General features: G+C 47.7%; 1 protein-coding gene and 1 long non-coding RNA gene across 2 annotated transcripts; both read right to left on the bottom strand.

Moving 5' to 3' along the window:
* Nucleotides 1-8,041: 8,041 nt before the first annotated feature.
* Nucleotides 8,042-10,554, bottom strand: LOC148385750 (janus kinase and microtubule-interacting protein 3-like). Its single transcript, XM_088401463.1, has 10 exons — nucleotides 10,247-10,554; nucleotides 9,962-10,024; nucleotides 9,777-9,875; nucleotides 9,458-9,691; nucleotides 9,272-9,337; nucleotides 9,142-9,210; nucleotides 8,988-9,065; nucleotides 8,698-8,931; nucleotides 8,493-8,618; nucleotides 8,042-8,123 (listed from the first exon to the last, which is right to left on the bottom strand). The coding sequence occupies exons 1-9, from the start codon at nucleotides 10,313-10,315 to the stop codon at nucleotides 8,502-8,504; spliced, it is 1,029 nt and encodes a 342-aa protein (XP_088257589.1). The 5' UTR covers nucleotides 10,316-10,554; the 3' UTR covers nucleotides 8,042-8,123; nucleotides 8,493-8,501.
* A 95-nt stretch (nucleotides 10,555-10,649) lies between these two features.
* LOC148385751 (uncharacterized) lies at nucleotides 10,650-12,873 on the bottom strand. Its single transcript, XR_015863520.1, has 4 exons — nucleotides 12,685-12,873; nucleotides 12,447-12,560; nucleotides 10,944-12,215; nucleotides 10,650-10,807 (listed from the first exon to the last, which is right to left on the bottom strand). It is a non-coding gene; the product is annotated as an uncharacterized LOC148385751 (long non-coding RNA).
* Nucleotides 12,874-20,552: the final 7,679 nt, after the last annotated feature.

Genomic DNA, 20,552 nt, shown 5'->3' on the forward strand with positions numbered 1-20,552 from the left:
TCGTGTTGTTCAGTGCGGCATGGTGTTGTTCAGTGCGGCATGGTGTTGTTCAGTGCGGCATAATGTTGTTCAGTGCGGCATGGTGTTGTTCAGTGCGGCATGGTGTTGTTCAGTGCGGCATGGTGTTGTTCAGTGCGGCATGGTGTTGTTCAGTGCGGCATGATGTTGTCCAGTGCGCCATAATGTTGTTCAGTGCGGCATGGTGTTGTTCAGTGCGGCATGGTGTTGTTCAGTGCGGCATAATGTTGTTCAGTGCGGCATAATGTTGTTCAGTGCGGCATGGTGTTGTTCAGTGCGGCATGGTGTTGTTCAGTGCGGCATGGTGTTGTTCAGTGCGGCATAATGTTGTTCAGTGCGCCATAATGTTGTTCAGTGCGGCATGGTGTTGTTCAGTGCGGGATGGTGTTGTTCAGTGCAGGATGGTGTTGTTCAGTGCGGCATGGTGTTGTTCAATGCGGCATGGTGTTGTTCAGTGCGGGATGGTGTTGTTCAGTGCGGCATGGTGTTGTTCAGTGCGGCATAATGTTGTTCAGTGCGGCATGGTGTTGTTCAGTGCGGCATGGTGTTGTTCAGTGCGGCATGGTGTTGTTCAGTGCGGCATGGTGTTGTTCAGTGCGGCATAATGTTGTTCAGTGCGGCATGGTGTTCAGTGTGGAAAGGTGTTGTTCAGTGCAGGATGGTGTTGTTCAGTGCGGCATGGTGTTGTTCAATGCAGGATCGTGTTGTTCAGTGCAGCATAATGTTGTTCAGTGCAGCATGGTGTTGTTCAGTGCGGCATGGTGTTGTTCAATGCGGCATGGTGTTGTTCACTGCGGGATGGTGTTGTTCAATGTGGGATCGTGTTGTTCAGTGCGGCATAATGTTGTTCAGTGCAGCATGGTGTTGTTCAGTGCGGCATGGTGTTGTTCAGTGCGACATAATGTTGTTTAGTGCGGCATAATGTTGTTCAGTGCGGCATAATGTTGTTCAGTGCGGCATGGTGTTGTTCAGTGCGGCATGGTGTTGTTCAGTGCGGCATGGTGTTGTTCAGTGCAGGATGGTGTTGTTCAGTGCGGCATGGTGTTGTTCAATGCGGCATGGTGTTGTTCAGTGCGGAATGGTGTTGTTCAGTGCAGGATGGTGTTGTTCAGTGCGGCATGGTGTTGTTCAGTGCGGAATGGTGTTGTTCAGTGCGGCATGGTGTTGTTCAGTGCGGCATGGTGTTGTTCAGTGCAGGATGGTGTTGTTCAATGCGGGATCGTGTTGTTCAGTGCGGCATGGTGTTGTTCAGTGCGGCATGGTGTTGTTCAGTGCGGCATAATGTTGTTCAGTGCGGCATGGTGTTGTTCAGTGCGGCATGGTGTTGTTCAGTGCGGCATGGTGTTGTTCAGTGCGGCATGGTGTTGTTCAGTGCGGCATGATGTTGTCCAGTGCGCCATAATGTTGTTCAGTGCGGCATGGTGTTGTTTAGTGCGGGATGGTGTTGTTCAGTGCAGGATGGTGTTGTTCAGTGCGGCATGGTGTTGTTCAATGCGGCATGGTGTTGTTCAGTGCGGGATGGTGTTGTTCAGTGCGGCATGGTGTTGTTCAGTGCGGCATAATGTTGTTCAGTGCGGCATGGTGTTGTTCAGTGCGGGATGGTGTTGTTCAGTGCGGCATGGTGTTCAATGCGGAATGGTGTTGTTCAGTGCAGGATGGTGTTGTTCAGTGCGGCATGGTGTTGTTCAGTGCGGCATAATGTTGTTCAGTGCGGCATGGTGTTGTTCAGTGCGGCATGGTGTTGTTCAGTGCGGCATGGTGTTGTTCAGTGCGGCATAATGTTGTTCAGTGCGGCATGGTGTTGTTCAGTGCGGCATGGTGTTGTTCAGTGCGGCATAATGTTCAGTGCGGCATAATGTTGTTCAGTGCGGCATGGTGTTGTTCAGTGCGGGATGGTGTTGTTCAGTGCAGGATGGTGTTGTTCAGTGCGGCATGGTGTTCAGTGCGGGATGGTGTCTTTCAGTGCGGCATGGTGTCGTTCAGTGCGGCATGGTGTCTTTCAGTGCGGCATGGTGTCGTTCAGTGAGGCATGGTGTTGTTCAGTGCGGCATGGTGTTGTTTAGTGCGGCATGGTGTTGTTCAGTGCGGGATGGTGTTGTTCAGTGTGGCATGGTGTTCAGTGCGGCATGGTGTTGTTCAGTGCGGCATCGTGTTGTTCAGTGCGGTATCGTGTTTCTCAGTGCGGTATCGTGTTGTTCAGTGCAGTATCGTTGTGTTGTTCGTATTGTGTTTAACACTTAGCCTCTAACACTTAGCCTCTAACACTTAGCCTCTAGCATCTAGAAGGTAAATAAATAGGAAGGAAGGACTCACCGGTGACGTCTTCGCCCACGTCCAAGCGTTGTACTTTGTATTTTCATCCTTCTGACAGTGGAAAACATAGCCAACAAACACCGTGGAACCTAAACGAATGAAAGAAAACTATCATTTGGCCACAACCAACATTCACAGATAAAACACAATGTGACGTGCGGGGTTGAGGTTAAAGGTTGAGTGAAGGGCCCTCGTTTTAAACTACTTTTTTGAAAAGGATTGGGAACAAGTAAGACGTATTTAATTTATTTAATGGGAAGTAGTAAGAGCTATTGAATTTAATCTATGTATTATATTCTATTGTATTGTATTCTGTTGTATTCTTTTGGATTGTATTCACACTAACCCCACTAAAACTTCAGCCCACAAAAACTCGCCTCTGGCGCCTAGCCTCTGGCACTTAGCCTCTAACACTTAGCCTTTAACACTTAGCCTTTAACACTTAGCCTTTAACACTTAGCCTAGAAGGTGAATAAATAGGGTTAAAGGTTGAGTGAAGGGACCTCGTTTTAAACTACTTTTTTGTAAAGGAGTGGGAACAAGTAAGACGTATTTAATTTATTTAATGGGAAGTAGTAAGACTTATTAAATTTATTTAATCTACTTTTCTTCCCAGGCAAAATTTGATGTGCTGCAATTCCAAATTTCCAAAGTGAATGAAGGAATGAAGTCCTTTAAATTATGATTTTGTATAAATACTAGGCATTAACACAAAATCGACGGCACAAAATGGGCAGACTTTACTTGTTTGAAAAGGACTGGTTACAAGACAGACTTTTTTAATTTATTTAATGGGAAGAAGACTTATTTAGTTTAATTGATCTATTTTTGTTCCCTGGCAAAATTCGATTTGCTGCAATTCCAAATTTCCAAAGTGAATGAAGGAAAGAAGTCGTTTAAATTATGATTTTGTTTAAATACTAGGCATAGACACAAAATCTACGGCACAAAATGGGCAGACTTTACTTGTTTGAAGAGGACTGGTTACAAGACAGACTTTTCTGATTTATTTAATGGGAAGAAGACTTATTTAGTTTATTTAATCTATTTTTGTTCCCTGGCAAAATTGGATTTGCTGAAATTGTATTTTGCCAAATCTTGCCTTGAGACCTGATAGGAAGTATTAAACGCTTAGTTAAATCAATACAAGTTGGTAATAAGAGCGAGTAATGTTGGTTGAACCGATGAATGAAGGTTGAAAGCAATTTAAATTATGACTTTGTATAAATACTAGATATTAACAGAACATCTACTGCGCGAAATGGGCAGAGTTTACTTGTTTGAGAAGGAGTGGCTTATTCAAAACTAAGATTTATTTAATCTGTTGGTTCCCAGGCAAAATTGGATGTGATGCAATTCCAAATTTCACCACATGATGGTGCCCAATTTTGACTTCATAGGACATATTAAACACTTAGCTTGTTATTATGTTCAAGGTAATCAGATTTGTTTATTATTCTAATGGCCTCTTCAAAACTATTCTGGATTACTACTTTGGATCTATTCTACATTACTTGGCAACAACATACTCTGTAACAGATTAGGCAGTATAATCATATCTGTTAACTTGAGAGTGCCCACACTCAATCTACTTATCGTGATGTTAAATCAATTACTGTTAGACATTATTTGTCTGATAATCTACCAAATCTTTGAATTGAAGAATTTGTGATTTAATTAATAGCTTGTTGTTATGTTAAGGGTAATCAGACTTGTATATAATTCTAATGGCCTTCTTTTGAAAACTATTCTGAATTACAACTTTGGATCTTATATTACTTTGCAACAATCTACTCCGTGACAGATTAGGCAGTATAATCACATATGTTAACTTCAGTGCCCACACTGTATTTATTTATGGTTATTTGTTAAATCAAGTACTGTTAGACATGAAATAGGAAGTGTTTAACATAAATGTTATGGCTACTCACCATTGTAGCTCGCTCCTGGTCAATGATACGAGCCTCTTCTTGCAGTGGAAAACTTGCAGCCAACAAACACCGTGGAACCTAAAGGAATGAAATTAAACATTAACATTTCGCCTCGACCAATTTTCACACGTACAACGCAACGCGGCTACACTTCTGCTATTACAAACGTAAATCTCCTTAAACACAATGAGTGTTACTTACCGTGTACGCTCTAGACGGTCCAGTTGCAAGCAGAAAATAAAGATATTTCTGTTGATAATCGTCGCTGCTCAGTGGCTCACGGCCATCGCGCCAACAGATTTGAATTTTGGCGGAGGTTCGGGCAATTACGTCATATCCACGGCACATGACTGCGACGTAATACCCGCTTATCTGAAACGGCAGTTAAAAGTAGAGTTACATCAAGTTTTCTTGGAACCTAAACGAATGAAAGAAAACTATCATTTGGCCACAACCAACATTCACAGATACAACACAACGTGCGGGGTTGGGGTTAAAGATTGAGTGAAGGGCCCTCGTTTTAAACTACTGTTTTGAAAAGGAGTGGGAACAAGTAAGACGTATTTAATTTATTTAATGGGAAGTAGTAAGACTTATTAAATTTATTTAATCTACTTTTCTTCCCAGGCAAAATTTGATGTGCTGCAATTCCAAATTTCCAAAGTGAATGAAGGAATGAAGTCCTTTAAATTATGATTTTGTATAAATACTAGGCATTAACACAAAATCGACGGCACAAAATGGGCAGACTTTACTTGTTTGAAAAGGACTGGTTACAAGACAGACTTTTTTAATTTATTTAATGGGAAGAAGACTTATTTAGTTTAATTGATCTATTTTTGTTCCCTGCCAAAATTCGATTTGCTGCAATTCCAAATTTCCAAAGTGAATGAAGGAAAGAAGTCGTTTAAATTATGATTTTGTTTAAATACTAGGCATAGACACAAAATCTACGGCACAAAATGGGCAGACTTTACTTGTTTGAAGAGGACTGGTTACAAGACAGACTTTTCTGATTTATTTAATGGGAAGAGGACTTATTTAGTTTATTTAATCTATTTTTGTTCCCTGGCAAAATTGGATTTGCTGAAATTGTATTTTGCCAAATCTCGATTTGAGACCTGATAGGAAGTATTAAACGCTTAGTTAAATCAATACAAGTTGGTAATAAGAGCGAGTAATGTTGGTTGAACCGATGAATGAAGGTTGAAAGCAATTTAAATTATGACTTTGTATAAATACTAGATATTAACAGAACATCTACTGCGCAAAATGGGCAGAGTTTACTTGTTTGAGAAGGAGTGGCTTATTCAAAACTAAGATTTATGTAATCTGTTTGTTCCCAGGCAAAATTGGATGTGATGCAATTCCAAATTTCACCACATGATGGTGCCCAATTTTGACTTCATAGGACATATTAAACACTTAGCTTGTTATTATGTTCAAGGTAATCAGATTTGTTTATCATTCTAATGGCCTCTTCAAAACTATTCTGGATTACTACTTTGGATCTATTCTACATTACTTGGCAACAACATACTCTGTAACAGATTAGGCAGTATAATCACATATGTTAACTTGAGAGTGCCCACACTCAATCTACTTATCGTGATGTGTTAAATCAATTACTGTTAGACATTATTTGTCTGATAATCTACCAAATCTTTGAATTGAAGAATTTGTGATTTAATTAATAGCTTGTTCAGGGTAATCAGACTTGTATATAATTCTAATGGCCTTCTTTTGAAAACTATTCTGAATTACAACTTTGGATCTTATATTACTTTGCAACAATCTACTCGGTGACAGATTAGGCAGTATAATCACATATGTTAACTTCAGTGCCCACACTGTATTTATTTATGGTTATTTGTTAAATCAAGTACTGTTAGACATGAAATAGGAAGTGTTTAACATAAATGTTATGGCTACTCACCATTGTAGCTCGCTCCTGGTCAATGATATGAGCCTCTTCTTGCAGTGGAAAACTTGCAGCCAACAAACACCGTGGAACCTAAAGGAATGAAATTAAACATTAACATTTCGCCCGGACCAACATTCACACGTACAACGCAACGCGGCTACACTTCTGCTATTACAAACGTAAATCTCCTTAAACACAACGAGTGTTACTTACCGTGTACGCTCTAGGCAAAATTGGATGTGATGCAATTCCAAATCTATCTGAAACGGCAGTTAAAAGTAGAGTTACATCAAGTTTTCTTTTTTAATCAACACAATCATTTACAACCGTTGACCAGAAAGAATCGTCGAAATTCGACGTCCCCCACAAACGCCACGCTCACTCGCTTTTCAGGGCAACAAAAGTACTTCTTTTTAAAAACGATGAGTTGTACTTACCGTGTACGCTCTGGACGGTCCAGTTGCAAGCAGAAAATAAAAATATTTCTCTTGTTAGTCGTATGTTACCATCCGCTGTGTCTTTGTCAACATCGCCGCCATTTTCCTACTTCCTGCTGCGAGCCACGCCCACGGATTTAAATTTGGGCGGAAGCTCTTTCCATTGGCGTCGTTTTCGCGTATAGCAAATCCGATTGGTTGGGAAGGGGGCACGGTTATGCAGCCGAGGAGTCCTGTGATCGGTGGGATGTAAAGTAGGCGTCGACGTCACGTCCGCGTCACGTGACCACGACGTGGCAGACGTCAAATAGCAACCGCTGTTTTGTTTAGTAGACTTACAGTTGTTATGCATTGACATAATGGCGCACACACCAAATAGATTTAAATAAATTAAATAATTCTTCTGCCCACTCTCTTTTAAACAAGTTAACTCTCCCCGCGGATTTGAATTCCGGCGAAAGTTACGCCCATCGACGTCACGTATGTCACGTGACCACGACGTGGCAGATGTCATATAGCAACCGCTGTTTTGTTTAGTAGATTTACAGTTGTTATGCATTGGCATAATGGTGTGCACTCAAAATAGATTTAAATAAATTAAATATTTCTTCTGCCTACTCCCTTTTAAACAAGTTAACTCTGCCCACGTCCATTGACGTCTTGTCTGCGTCACGTGACCACGACGTAGCGACGTCATATAGTAACCGCTGTTTTGACCAGTAGACTTAGTTATTATGCGTTGACATAATGGCGCACTGGTTAGCATGGCCACCTCTTAAGCATGATGATGCGGGTTCGACGCCTGATCAATGTTAGCATGGAGTGAGCTGAAGTGCATGGCGCTGAAGATTTGAATCTTTGAAATGCGCTGAGGTCTGACATATCAGGCAGAATGGTTTGCCATCACGTTCAACAAAAAATAGAAACTTTCCCACTCTGATTAAAACGTCCTGTGTTCATCTACGTATTTTCGTTTTGCTGTGCATCTTTTCCCTGCCATTTCGAGAGCCCAATTGACACTCATAGTTTAAAGAAATGTGTTTGCCCATCCTACTTTGTGGAATTTCACCACATGCGCTTTTGACCAAAATACCAAATTGAACTCAAGTGAAGCCAACACGCACAACCCCCCCCCCCCCCCCCCCCACACACACACACACACAAATGTTGATATGAACATAAAAGAGCCGCATGCGGTTCGGGAGTTGCGGCTTGGCCAAACCTGTACTATACAACTTTATTTGTATAAAATTTTCACAACAGCTGTCACACAAACAAAGCGGGAAAAACCGAAGACGTGCGTGTTCCGCCCACGCTGGATTTATTTGCACCTTTGAAAAGACACCGTATTGCCGCAGATGTGGCAAAGAGTACTTTTGGGCATCTGAGACGGAAGGATGTCCAAAGCATCACGTCACCTGCTCTGGTAGGCATGGTGGTGGGACGTTGAGGTCAACCGCTTTGGGGTTGGCTGACTCTTTGATCGCAGGATGCCACACACTTGAAGACAGAAGCAGAAAAGCAGAGCTAAATGCAAAATGTACTCACCGGTGACTCCAATTTTTTTCCCCCCTGAAGAAACAGCTGGACGGGTGGCCCCGGCTGGCCAGTGGGACTCTTGTTATTCTGACCCTTTTTAGTGCGCGTTTGGGGCAACAACCGTTTTTTGTGGCGCTCTCTTCTGGTTCAAAAGTGCCCTGCATGTGAATTTGCTTTTCCTGCCTTCTGATTGGATGAGCGCCGGTGTGACGCGGTGCCTCTGTCACCGTGGCGGGGGGTATACGTTGGCATCGGAGCGTCTGCCAACGTCTGAGACCGGCTGGCAGTGTATCGGAGGTGTCGAGTGCGGTGCCGCTGGAGCTCACTCACCAGCTGGTGTTAGGGCCACAGAATGAAGGCCAAGGAGAAGAATAGAAAGAGAAACAGAAACTTCTCCTCCAATTGTTTGATTTGTCTCTTCTGAGCTTCGATGAATTCTTTCAGCTCTTTGTTCCTCTAGGACGGACAAATGGAAAGTGGCATTCAAAAGCCAGTAAGCGTGCAAGTAAGTGCCGGGCTGGCTTTGGGCCCTTACCTGTTGCGCGCTGTGCAGCAGATCCATTCTCTCTTGGAGGATGCAAGCGTCGCGCTCCCTCAACTCGCACATCAGGGCTCGCTTCCATTGGTCCACGGCGCTCCTAAGCTCTTCTCTCTGATCCGCCATCAGCACGTCATTCACGCCAGCGTGGCTGGCTTTTTCGCCGTCCGTGGCGGGGCAGTCCCGCTGCGGTAGCGCCTCGTACAACATGGCCTCCAGCTCCAGGATCCTCTGGGCCGCAATCCTCGTCCATCAGTGGTCCGGCGGGAGATTTGAGGGCGGCTTACCTTATGAGCCTGGTCCATGGAACACTTCCTGAAGTCCAACTCTTCATCCAGGTAGCCCTTCTGCTTGCAGAACATATCCTAGCACAGCTCAAGGTCAGAATTGTTGGGGCACATTGCCGGAGTTCCCCTTGGCTGATGTCGCGTGTCTGTCTACCTTCTCACTTTCAATGTCCAACATCTTCTGTTGAAGTGCTGACTTGGTCACTTTGATGTATTCTAACCACTGAGGAAAGGCTGCTGTCACATAAGCAGAATGCGAGAGCGTGCGTGGACGTGCGCGTTACCTTCTCGGCTAGGGTGAGAAGGGTCCTGGCGTGAATCACGACCACCTGCTCCTCGTTGGTGAGATTCTGCAAGAGCCCAAAGGCACAGCGTCAACAAGCTTCTTTCAGCGCAAAGCCTTCCAAAAGTCACATTTGAGCCGCCGAGTCTCGTGGAGTGCGAACATAAGGAGTTCGACATACACTTACGGCGTTATAGCCCAGGATGTCCAGCTTCTTCATCAGATCACTGATGACGATGTCCGGGGGAAAGGCGCAAGGAGCAATGTAAGGTGTTCTGGGACCTCGGGTTAAGGTTAGGGTTGCGAGGGACGCCTTACGTACGCTCACGCCCTCGGCCTCGCAGTAGATCTGCAAAGGGCTGAGGCCGTCTGGGAAACGGACTTGCAGAAACTTCAAGACGGGGGAGCGCCACTCCCTCTCCTGAAAGGCAGAGGCATGCATCCGTCCGTCCGTCCGTCCGTCCGTCACATCTCTGGCCTCAACACGCTTGTGCGAGTCTTCCCACCTCCAGCTCCAGGATGCGGAACTCAAGCAGTTCGTTTTGGTCTCGGATATCCTGGATGTGCTCTTTCAGACGCGCTTCTTCCGCCTCCATCCGCCTGACCTGAAAAGACAGTCAGACCTCATCTGCGGGGCTTCCCGACAGGTGTGACGCCAAGCGACTCCGCCCAGCGCCTTTCTTTCCGTCACCTTTTCGGCCAACTGCTGATTGCTCTGACGCAGCAGCTGCTTCTCCTCCACCCACTTGACATTCTAGAAGAGACAAACGCGTGGACAGCTTTGGAATGTTGTGTCATTTTCATCCACAAATTCTTTGGTTGACTGGAAAATGACATTTGCTTTTCTCCGCATTTTCCCAGCCACGTTCGGGGGGGGGGGGGGGGGGGGGGTTGGTCCAGTAATGCCAGACGGATGAGTGACTGAAGAATGTAGCTATTTTGTCTGAGAAAAAGGTGTGCTCATTGATGAGCTTACCTGTCCTTGTTGCTTCAGCGCTGACTCCAGATCTGCTACTCTGCTTTGATAGTGACCCATTTCTACCATCAGCTTTTCTCTGGTCTGAAAGGAGGAGGAGGGAGGCTCCTCCTCCTCCTTTCAGACCAGAGAACACCCGAGGCTGGGTGAGAACGGGGAGGCTGCGACCCGGCCGGGGGTTGCGGGAAGGGGCGCCACCTTGATCTCCTTCTCGGCGTCGTAGTCCCCTTTCGCTGGTCTGGGCTAGCAGAGCGTAGGCTCGTTGCAGCGCTTGATATTCTTGCGTCAGCTGGCGGTAGCGAAGCTCCGCCTCTTCATGCACACACCAATGCAACACAGCACTAGTACCAGAATCAGTCAGACCGGCGACAAAGCACCCGCGACGCAAAGACGAGTCCGATTCCAGGCTGAAGAGGAATGTTTGGTGCCAATACGCTGGCAGAAATGGCGGGCTACCTCTTCGGGTTCCGTGTCGGGGGTTCTGTCGGTGTGAAAAGACAAGGACGATCCGTCCGAGTCCACCAACACGTCTTCGTCGTAGCCGTAAAATGTTTCGATGACCTGCGGGCGCGGAAGCGAACATCTCTCTGAACAAACTGAAGCGACACCTCACGATGAATCGACGAGAGGAACGATAGCGAGAAAAAGGCCATTTCATCTTGCGCAACACCAAGCAGCCGCAAACAAACAGACTCACCTTGCAGGACCTCACGCTTTGTTCCTCCTCAGAGATTCTCGACGTCGGTATCGTAGCAGCAAATCTCTCTCCTGTCGACACAAATAATCCGCCTTTGAGATTCTTTGGATGCAAAGGGAACGAACGGCTCCGGCGCAGAAACAAACGCGACTCACAATGACATTTCTGACATGAGCTCCTGTCTCCAGAGCCTGAAAAACACGTCACCGGCGATGATTGGAGGGACGCTCGTCTTTTCCAAAAGTGACAACTACAGGGTGTGTCAGGGTTTTCCAGATTATCTTTATCGTATCATTGTGTTGCTTTGACTTTGACTGCGACCTGTAATAAATAATATTATTTATCCCTTATTTATCCCTATCGCTTATCCCTTCCTACACAAAGTCGTAAAACACCCCTTGCTATGTTTTGACTAGAGGTCAAGGGCTTCCTCTATTCAATCCACTCTTACACCCACCCTGTTTCTCTTAATTAAAATGCTCGTGCAGGAGCCGAGAGTCAGACTTCATTCGTACAACGGATGGACTCTCCACCTGCAGGTGTCCAAAAGAACTTACTTGTCTCCCGTGTGGTTCTTGCAAAATAAGTTGGAGCGAGCGCAACTCTAACAGGGTGCATTTTGCCACTAGCTGCCTACGGACAATGACGTCGCGCTCGCGGCTCATGGTTGACGGGCTGAGCAGCCGGGCAAGTCCGTCGTTTTCAGCGCACAGCGAGTGGCAAAGGCGCTGACAAAACGGGAGCTTTGAGCTGCTGAAAACGGCAAAACAAGTCTAAAGCGTGTTCAAACGCGTGCGCACAATGCTCCTGCTTGAAAGGTCGGAATTTAAGGGGCCAATTTTTTGGATGGCGGCCGCCGGCCAAGCTTTGGACGGAAAAGGTTTCCTGGCGACAGCGAGCGAGCGCGGCGCTGCCGTACGTGCACCGAGTCGCCTGCCTGAAGACCTTGGACAAGTCGTCGATGATGTGCCGCTGCTCCACAACTTGAAGGAACTCCATTTCACCGTCCTGCTGGCCGCAACCGCGGTCCAGGTCATTGAGCGAACTAGGCCTTCTCTGTGGAACACAAATGCAGTGGACTCTGTTGGCACGCCGCCCTTGTCCGCGTCGACTTACCAAGCTTGCCATCTCCTCGTTCTCCTGGGTGACAAAGCGCACTTTGTTTTCAAGGCGACACAGCACCAGCGAGAGTTCTTCATTCTTCCTGCTCAGGCGTTTGTTTTTGTACAGGAGTGGCAGAAACTGGCTTTCTGTTTCTCTCAGTCGCTTTAGCTGCAAGCATGAAGTGCGGGATGTGAAAGACGCACAACACGCGGGCCAGAACGTATCCATTCCTTTTGCATCGGTTTGAACGGAATCGTGGCTTTGGCTCCCAATAAAAGACATCTACCAGGCAACCGACTCGCCGCGCCGCTCAACTAATAAGCAAGCGCAATGGGTGCCTCGCTGGATGGCGCGCATCAAACGTAGCGCAAACCTTCAAGCGTGCCGTCAATAAATTACCAGTTCATTGCGCTCTTCAGAAAGCAGGGCGTTTCGATCCTCCAGTTTCCTGATGACTGCGCTGAGCTCAGCGATTTTCAGATGAAACCGTCGCGTGTCCCGATCCTCCTGAGACTGAAAACACCCCGCAACACACACACACAAGCACTCGTTCAAAGTTCAAAACTGTTTTTGTGCTACCTTCCTCCAGCAACGAACTAAGTCATGCGTACTGCAAGTGTGTGATGAGGTGGCTTACGCAATGAAGAGGATTGCTAGTAGCGGCGTTGACCCCACTTCCAGGGTAGTTTAGGCCCGCCCTTTGGGAATCCCTCAGGGCAGCGATCTGCTGCTCGGCAGCCTGAGTCTGCAGCTGAAGGCGGTGGTCGTGGCCGGCCCCAGGGCTTCATCCAAAACACTAACCGCTCTGTCTTTCAGCTTGATCTCATCCGTCTGGATGTACAAACGGGGAGCGCTCAGGCAGGCGGGCAAACTCATTTGCCAGAATTGTGACAAAAACAAAGAGAGCAACCGGCCAATTTTTTTCTTGAATCGACTAGAACACCTTTGCTGTGACAAAAGCGAAGCGAGCAACCGGACATTTTCTTCTTGTGAAATAGAATAGAATAGAATGCCTTAGGTGTCATTGCACTGCAGGTATACAACGAAATTGGGAACATAGCCACGCACCGCGCATCTGATCAGTCCTACCAGTCGGCGGATCTCCCTCTCGCAGTCTCTCTTGGTTCGGCTCAGCTCCTCCCGATGCTGGTGATGAGCCGATCGGAGCTCGGCCGCTCGGGACTGCCAGGCCTGCTGGGCCGCTGCCAGGGCTTCTTCCGCGCTCCTGGTGGAGGCGACACCGCTCGGTCTCCCGACACCGCCGCGTCTCCTCCACCTCCGCCAGCAAAGCGCCCCCCCTCCTCACCTGAGCAGACATTGCGCCACACCGGGCCGTTGAGACCGCAACGGAGCGCCGCGACGCTTACTGGGGACAAGCTACACAATACGGTAGCGGCCGCATCGAAGCCCGACGTGGCGTGCGGATAGTCAGACACGGATAGAGCGGATCACCTTGTCCATGGAGCCGTCCCTCAGGCTGAGGACCAAGGCATTCAGTCGCTGGATCTCTCCATCTTTGATTTTGATCACTCTCATCAGCTCCATTTCATGCTGCCGCAGTAATGTCTCCCTGGTAATGGCTAACTCTTTCTGCTTCTCCTCATGGAGTTTGCTTTTGAGTTCCGTCATGGCGGCGGTGGCACGGTGGTGCTCCGCCCGCAGGTCCTGACTTCTCTCTCTCTCCAGACAGCTGACCTGACATGACTTAGACTTAGACAAACTTTATTGTCATCTTGTCTGCACATGGTGCATACAAAACGAAATTCCGTTGCATACGTCTTACAACAAAGTAGTGATATTGCAGTTGAATAGAAGTAACATATCCTATGAAAATATATATATATACATATATACTATATATATATATATATATATATATATATATATATATATATTAAAAATAAGTATAAAGTGCAGCAGTGATAATTATGCAATAGTGCAAGTAGGCAAAACAGTATTCAAGAGTGTGCAGAGGAATGCTAAACCATGTATTAAACTTCTATTTAAAGGGTTTATACAAGTTCAGTAAAGTTGGTAGTGCGAGATAGTGCAAGATAGAGGTCCGTAGTGTCATAAAGTACAGTTCTGTGAATGTGTGATGCAGAGTTCAGTTTAGAGCTCAACAGTTCTAGTGTTCAACAGTCTGATGACAGCAGGGAAAAAGCTGTTGCAGAACCTGGTGGACCTGCAGCGGATGCTGCAAACCTCTTCCCAGAGGGCAGCAGGGAGAACAGTCCATGGTGGGGGTGTGATGGGTCATTGATGATGTTACGGGCACGGGACATGCAGCGCTGAGATGAAATGTCCTGAATGGAGGGAAGAGGAGCCCCTATGATCCTCTCTGCTGTCCTCACCACTCTCCTCACGTTCTTCCAATCGGAGGCGGTGCAGCCTCCACACCACACAGAGAGACAGCTTGTCAGAATGCTCTCTATGGTGCTCCTGTAGAACGTCCTCATGATGGGTGGGGGCAGGTGGGCTCTCCTCATCCTCCGCAGGAAGTACAAGCGCTTCTGTGCCCTCTTGACCAGTGCCGTAGTGTTCATAGTCCAGGTGAGGTCTTCTGTGATGTGGACCCCCAGGAATTTGGTGGTGCTGACCACCTCCACAGCTGAGCTGTTGATGATCAGTGGAGCGTGGTGAGGCTGTTTTTTCCTGAAGTCGACGATGATCTCCTTCATCTTCTCCTCATTCAGGATCAGGCTGTTTTCTCTGCACCAGCCCACCAGCTGCTCCACCTCCTCTCTGTAGTCCAGGTCGTTGTTGTCTCTGATGAGCCCCACCACCGTTGTGTCGTCTGCTGACTTCACGATGTGATTGGTGGTGAACCTGAGGACGCAGTCGTGTGTCATCAGGGTGCACAGCAGGGGGCTCAGGACGCAGCCCTGAAGGGAGCCTGTGCTGAGGGTGATGACATCAGAGGTGTTCTGTCCGACCCGGACTGACTGAGGTCTGTTGGTGAGGAAGTCTAGCAGCCAGTTGCGAAGGGGGGTGTTGAAGCCCAGGTGTTCCAATTTTCCTACCAGATGCTGTGGGATGATGGTGTTAAACGCTGAGCTGAAGTCCAGGAACAGCCTCCGCACATGGGTGTTCTTCTCCTCCAGGTGAGCCAGGCTCAGGTGAAGAACGGAGGAGATGGCGTCCTGAGTGGAGCGGTTTTGCCGGTCGGCAAACTGGAACGGGTCAAATAATAGGGGGAGTCTGGAAACGATGTGACCTTTAAGCAGCCTTTCGAAGCACTTCATCATAACCGGAGTCAGTGCAACAGGCCGGTAATCATTAAATGAGGTGATTTGAGGTTTCTTCGGCACCGGAATGATGGAGGCAGTCTTAAAGCACGCCGGCACTGTGGCTTGGCCCAGCGAGGTGTTAAAAATGTCTGTGATGACCCCAGCCAGATGACTTGCACATTCCCTGAACACACGCCCAGGAATGTTGTCGGGGCCAGGGGCCTTACAGGGGTTGACTCTCCTCAGGGTCTTCAACACATCGGCGGAGTCAAGGCAGAGTACCTCCTCTTCCTGATGGGGGACAGTTTTAACTGCTGGAGTGCCGTTTAGTGCCTCGAACCTCCCAAAGAAGTTATTTAGACCATTTAGAAAGTCAGCATCAACTACACCCACCGGGGGGGGGGAGGGTGAGTTGTAGTCTGTAATCGCCCGTATGCCTTGCCACATACTCCTGATGTTTTTGACGTCGTGGAAACGATCCTGAAATTTTCGACTGCGGTCTCGCTTCGCTATCCTGATGGCACGGTTCAAGTTGGCTCTCGCTGTCCTCAGTGTCTCCTTGTCGCCAGACTTGAAGGCAGAGTTCCGCGCTCGTAGCGTTTGACGTACCTCCTCAGTCATCCAGGGTCGTTGGTTGCCCCGGGTGATGATATTCTTAGTGGTGCTGACGTCCTCGGTGCATTTGTTGATGTAGGCTGACACAGTCATGGCACACGCATGTCTAATCTACATCGGGAAAACTGGGAGGGAGGGAGGCAGGCAGGGAGGCAGGCAGGGAGGCAGGCAGGGAGGCAGGCAGTGTCTGTCTGTTGAGGTTTTCACCTTGTTCTTCTCCTGCTGAAGTTCTAACTGGACGTCCATCAGTTTGGTTCTCAGCTCGTCATTGGCGGCCTGAAGGGCGTCCGTTCGCTCCGCCTTGGCCCGCCCTGCCGGAGCTCGTTTGGACATCTCTTACTCGAGTCTCGCCCGGTCGTCAGTCAGAGATCACAACATTTGTACCTGGAGAGCACAAACGCAGCGCTGTTTTCCACTGGCTTCGAACTCAACTTCAATCGGTACCGTAACTTACAACATCATAAACATAGAACTAGCTTGACTTATTCATTGAATAAATGCATTTGGTTCTTCAAAACTGCATCACGCAACATAGCGTGACCGAGACGGCCGTTATCCACCTGCGTGAAGTTATTTGGTGAAATGAATGAGATGTTTAAGACACCATCGTTCTGTCTCTATGTAGATGAAGGTAAATAATCGATTGCTGAAGGTCCAAAGGTGTTGTGATAAACAAATAAACATATTAGTGATTAGTGACATATTTGTGATAAACATATTAGGCAGGATAATCACATATGTTAACGTGACTGCCCACACTATTTATTTATGGTTATTTGTTAAATCGAGTACTGTTAGACATGAAATAGGAAGTGTTTAACATAAATGGAAGACGAAAGGGGTACTCACCATTGTAGCTCCTGCTGGTCAATGATACGAGCCTCTTCTTGCAGTGGAAAACATACAGCCAACAAACACCGTGGAACCTAAAGGAATGAAATTAAACATTAACATTTAGCCTCAACCAACATTCACAGATACAACGCAACGCAAACTACACAAACGTAAATCTTTTTAAACACAATGAGTTGTACTTACCGTGTACGCTCTAGACGGTCCACTTGCAAGCGGAAAATAAAGATATTTCTGTTGATAATCGTCGTGTTTGTATCCGGTGTCTCGCTCAAGGCCATTGCGCCCACAGATTTGAATTTTGGCGAGAGTTCAGCCTATTGACGTCATTTCCGCGGTGTAATACCCGCATATCTGAAACGGCAAAGTTAAGAGTAGAGTTAAATAAAGTTTTTAGTCAACGCAATAATTTACAACCGTTGACCAGTCGAAATAATCGTCGAAATTTGGCGTCTGTGGCTGGAAGCAGACGCCGAGTTCGACATTCCTCCCAAACGCCACACTCCCTTGCTTTTCAGGGCTAAAAAAAAACAGTTGTAATTACCTTGTACGCTCTAGACGGTCAAGTTGCAAGCTGAAAACAAAAATATTTGCCTTGTTAGTCATCGTGTTACTAACAGCTGTGTCTTGTTTGCCAGAACTGCCGCTTTCCTACTTCCTGTTGCAAGCCACGCCCACGGATTATAATTTTGCCGTGAGTTCCGCCTATTGACGTCATGTCCGCGTCACATGACTGCGACGTAATATTATCTAAAACTGTTTGTGCGGTATTGTGTTGTTCTGTGCGGTATTGTGTTATTCTGTGCGGCGTCGTGTTGTTCTGTGCGGCGTCGTGTTGTTTAGTGCGACGTCGTGTTGTTCAGTGCGGCATGGTGTTGTTCAGTGCGGCATGGTGTTGTTCAGTGCGGCATGGTGTTGTTCAGTGCGGCATAATGTTGTTCAGTGCGGCATAATGTTGTTCAGTGCGGCATGGTGTTGTTCAGTGCGGCATGGTGTTGTTCAGTGCGGCATGGTGTTGTTCAGTGCGGCATAATGTTGTTCAGTGCGCCATAATGTTGTTCAGTGCGGCATGGTGTTGTTCAGTGCGGGATGGTGTTGTTCAGTGCAGGATGGTGTTGTTCAGTGCGGCATGGTGTTGTTCAATGCGGCATGGTGTTGTTCAGTGCGGGATGGTGTTGTTCAGTGCGGCATGGTGTTGTTCAGTGCGGCATAATGTTGTTCAGTGCGGCATGGTGTTGTTCAGTGCGGCATGGTGTTGTTCAGTGCGGCATGGTGTTGTTCAGTGCGGCATGGTGTTGTTCAGTGCGGAATGGTGTTGTTCAGTGCGGCATGGTGTTGTTCAGTCCGGGATGGTGTTGTTCAATGCGGGATCGTGTTGTTCAGTGCGGGGTGGTGTTGTTCAGTGCGGGATGGTGTTGTTCAGTGCGGCATGGTGTTGTTCAATGCGGCATGGTGTTGTTCAGTGCGGGATGGTGTTGTTCATTGCGGCATGGTGTTGTTCAGTGCGGCATGGTGTTGTTCAGTGCGGCATGGTGTTGTTCAGTGCGGCATGGTGTTGTTCAGTGCGGCATAATGTTGTTCAGTGCGGCATGGTGTTCAGTGTGGAAAGGTGTTGTTCAGTGCAGGATGGTGTTGTTCAGTGCGGCATGGTGTTGTTCAATGCAGGATCGTGTTGTTCAGTGCAGCATAATGTTGTTCAGTGCAGCATGGTGTTGTTCAGTGCGGCATGGTGTTGTTCAATGCGGCATGGTGTTGTTCACTGCGGGATGGTGTTGTTCAATGTGGGATCGTGTTGTTCAGTGCGGCATAATGTTGTTCAGTGCAGCATGGTGTTGTTCAGTGCGGCATGGTGTTGTTCAGTGCGACATAATGTTGTTTAGTGCGGCATAATGTTGTTCAGTGCGGCATAATGTTGTTCAGTGCGGCATGGTGTTGTTCAGTGCGGCATGGTGTTGTTCAGTGCGGCATGGTGTTCAGTGCAGGATGGTGTTGTTCAGTGCGGCATGGTGTTGTTCAATGCGGCATGGTGTTGTTCAGTGCGGAATGGTGTTGTTCAGTGCAGGATGGTGTTGTTCAGTGCGGCATGGTGTTGTTCAGTGCGGAATGGTGTTGTTCAGTGCGGCATGGTGTTGTTCAGTGCGGCATGGTGTTGTTCAGTGCAGGATGGTGTTGTTCAATGCGGGATCGTGTTGTTCAGTGCGGCATGGTGTTGTTCAGTGCGGCATGGTGTTGTTCAGTGCGGCATAATGTTGTTCAGTGCGGCATGGTGTTGTTCAGTGCGGCATGGTGTTGTTCAGTGCGGCATGGTGTTGTTCAGTGCGGCATGGTGTTGTTCAGTGCGGCATGATGTTGTCCAGTGCGCCATAATGTTGTTCAGTGCGGCATGGTGTTGTTTAGTGCGGGATGGTGTTGTTCAGTGCAGGATGGTGTTGTTCAGTGCGGCATGGTGTTGTTCAATGCGGCATGGTGTTGTTCAGTGCGGGATGGTGTTGTTCAGTGCGGCATGGTGTTGTTCAGTGCGGCATAATGTTGTTCAGTGCGGCATGGTGTTGTTCAGTGCGGGATGGTGTTGTTCAGTGCGGCATGGTGTTGTTCAGTGCGGCATGGTGTTGTTCAGTGCGGCATGGTGTTGTTCAGTGCGGAATGGTGTTGTTCAGTGCGGCATGGTGTTGTTCAGTGCGGGATGGTGTTGTTCAATGCGGGATCGTGTTGTTCAGTGCGGGGTGGTGTTGTTCAGTGCAGGATGGTGTTGTTCAGTGCAGGATGGTGTCTTTCAGTGCGGCATGGTGTTGTTCAATGCAGGATCGTGTTGTTCAGTGCAGCATAATGTTGTTCAGTGCAGCATGGTGTTGTTCAGTGCGGCATGGTGTTGTTCAATGCGGCATGGTGTTGTTCAGTGCGGGATGGTGTTGTTCAGTGCGGCATGGTGTTTTTCAGTGCGGCATAATGTTGTTCAGTGCGGCATGGTGTTGTTCAGTGCGGCATGGTGTTGTTCAGTGCAGGATGGTGTTGTTCAGTGCGGCATGGTGTTGTTCAATGCAGGATCGTGTTGTTCAGTGCAGCATAATGTTGTTCAGTGCAGCATGGTGTTGTTCAGTGCGGCATGGTGTTGTTCAATGCGGCATGGTGTTGTTCACTGCGGGATGGTGTTGTTCAATGCGGGATCGTGTTGTTCAGTGCGGCATAATGTTGTTCAGTGCAGCATGGTGTTGTTCAGTGCGGCATGGTGTTGTTCAGTGCGACATAATGTTGTTTAGTGCGGCATAATGTTGTTCAGTGCGGCATAATGTTGTTCAGTGCGGCATGGTGTTGTTCAGTGCGGCATGGTGTTGTTCAGTGCGGCATGGTGTTGTTCAGTGCAGGATGGTGTTGTTCAGTGCGGCATGGTGTTGTTTAATGCGGCATGGTGTTGTTCAGTGCGGGATGGTGTTGTTCAGTGCAGGATGGTGTCGTTCAGTGCGGCATGGTGTTGTTCAGTGCGGAATGGTGTTGTTCAGTGCGGCATGGTGTTGTTCAGTGCGGCATGGTGTTGTTCAGTGCAGGATGGTGTTGTTCAATGCGGGATCGTGTTGTTCAGTGCGGCATGGTGTTGTTCAGTGCGGCATGGTGTTATTCAGTGCGGCATAATGTTGTTCAGTGCGGCATGGTGTTGTTCAGTGCGGCATGGTGTTGTTCAGTGCGGCATGGTGTTGTTCAGTGCGGCATGGTGTTGTTCAGTGCGGCATAATGTTGTCCAGTGCGCCATAATGTTGTTCAGTGCGGCATGGTGTTGTTTAGTGCGGGATGGTGTTGTTCAGTGCAGGATGGT

This window comes from Syngnathus floridae, chromosome 16, assembly GCF_059516105.1.
Source record: "Syngnathus floridae isolate MCC-2025c chromosome 16, RoL_Sflo_1.0, whole genome shotgun sequence".
NCBI classification, from domain to species: Eukaryota; Metazoa; Chordata; class Actinopteri; order Syngnathiformes; family Syngnathidae; genus Syngnathus; species Syngnathus floridae.

Coding starts and splice junctions, on each gene's coding strand:
- LOC148385750 (XM_088401463.1), bottom strand. CDS start 10,315: ATGGTAGAAATGGGTCACTATCAAAGCAGAGTAGCAGATCTGGAGTCA. Junction 9,211..9,271: donor TTCTCACCCTAGCCGAGAAG/GTAACGCGCACG, acceptor GCCTTTCCTCAG/TGGTTAGAATACATCAAAGT. Junction 8,619..8,697: donor TGCTGCACAGCGCGCAACAG/GTAAGGGCCCAA, acceptor TGTCCGTCCTAG/AGGAACAAAGAGCTGAAAGA.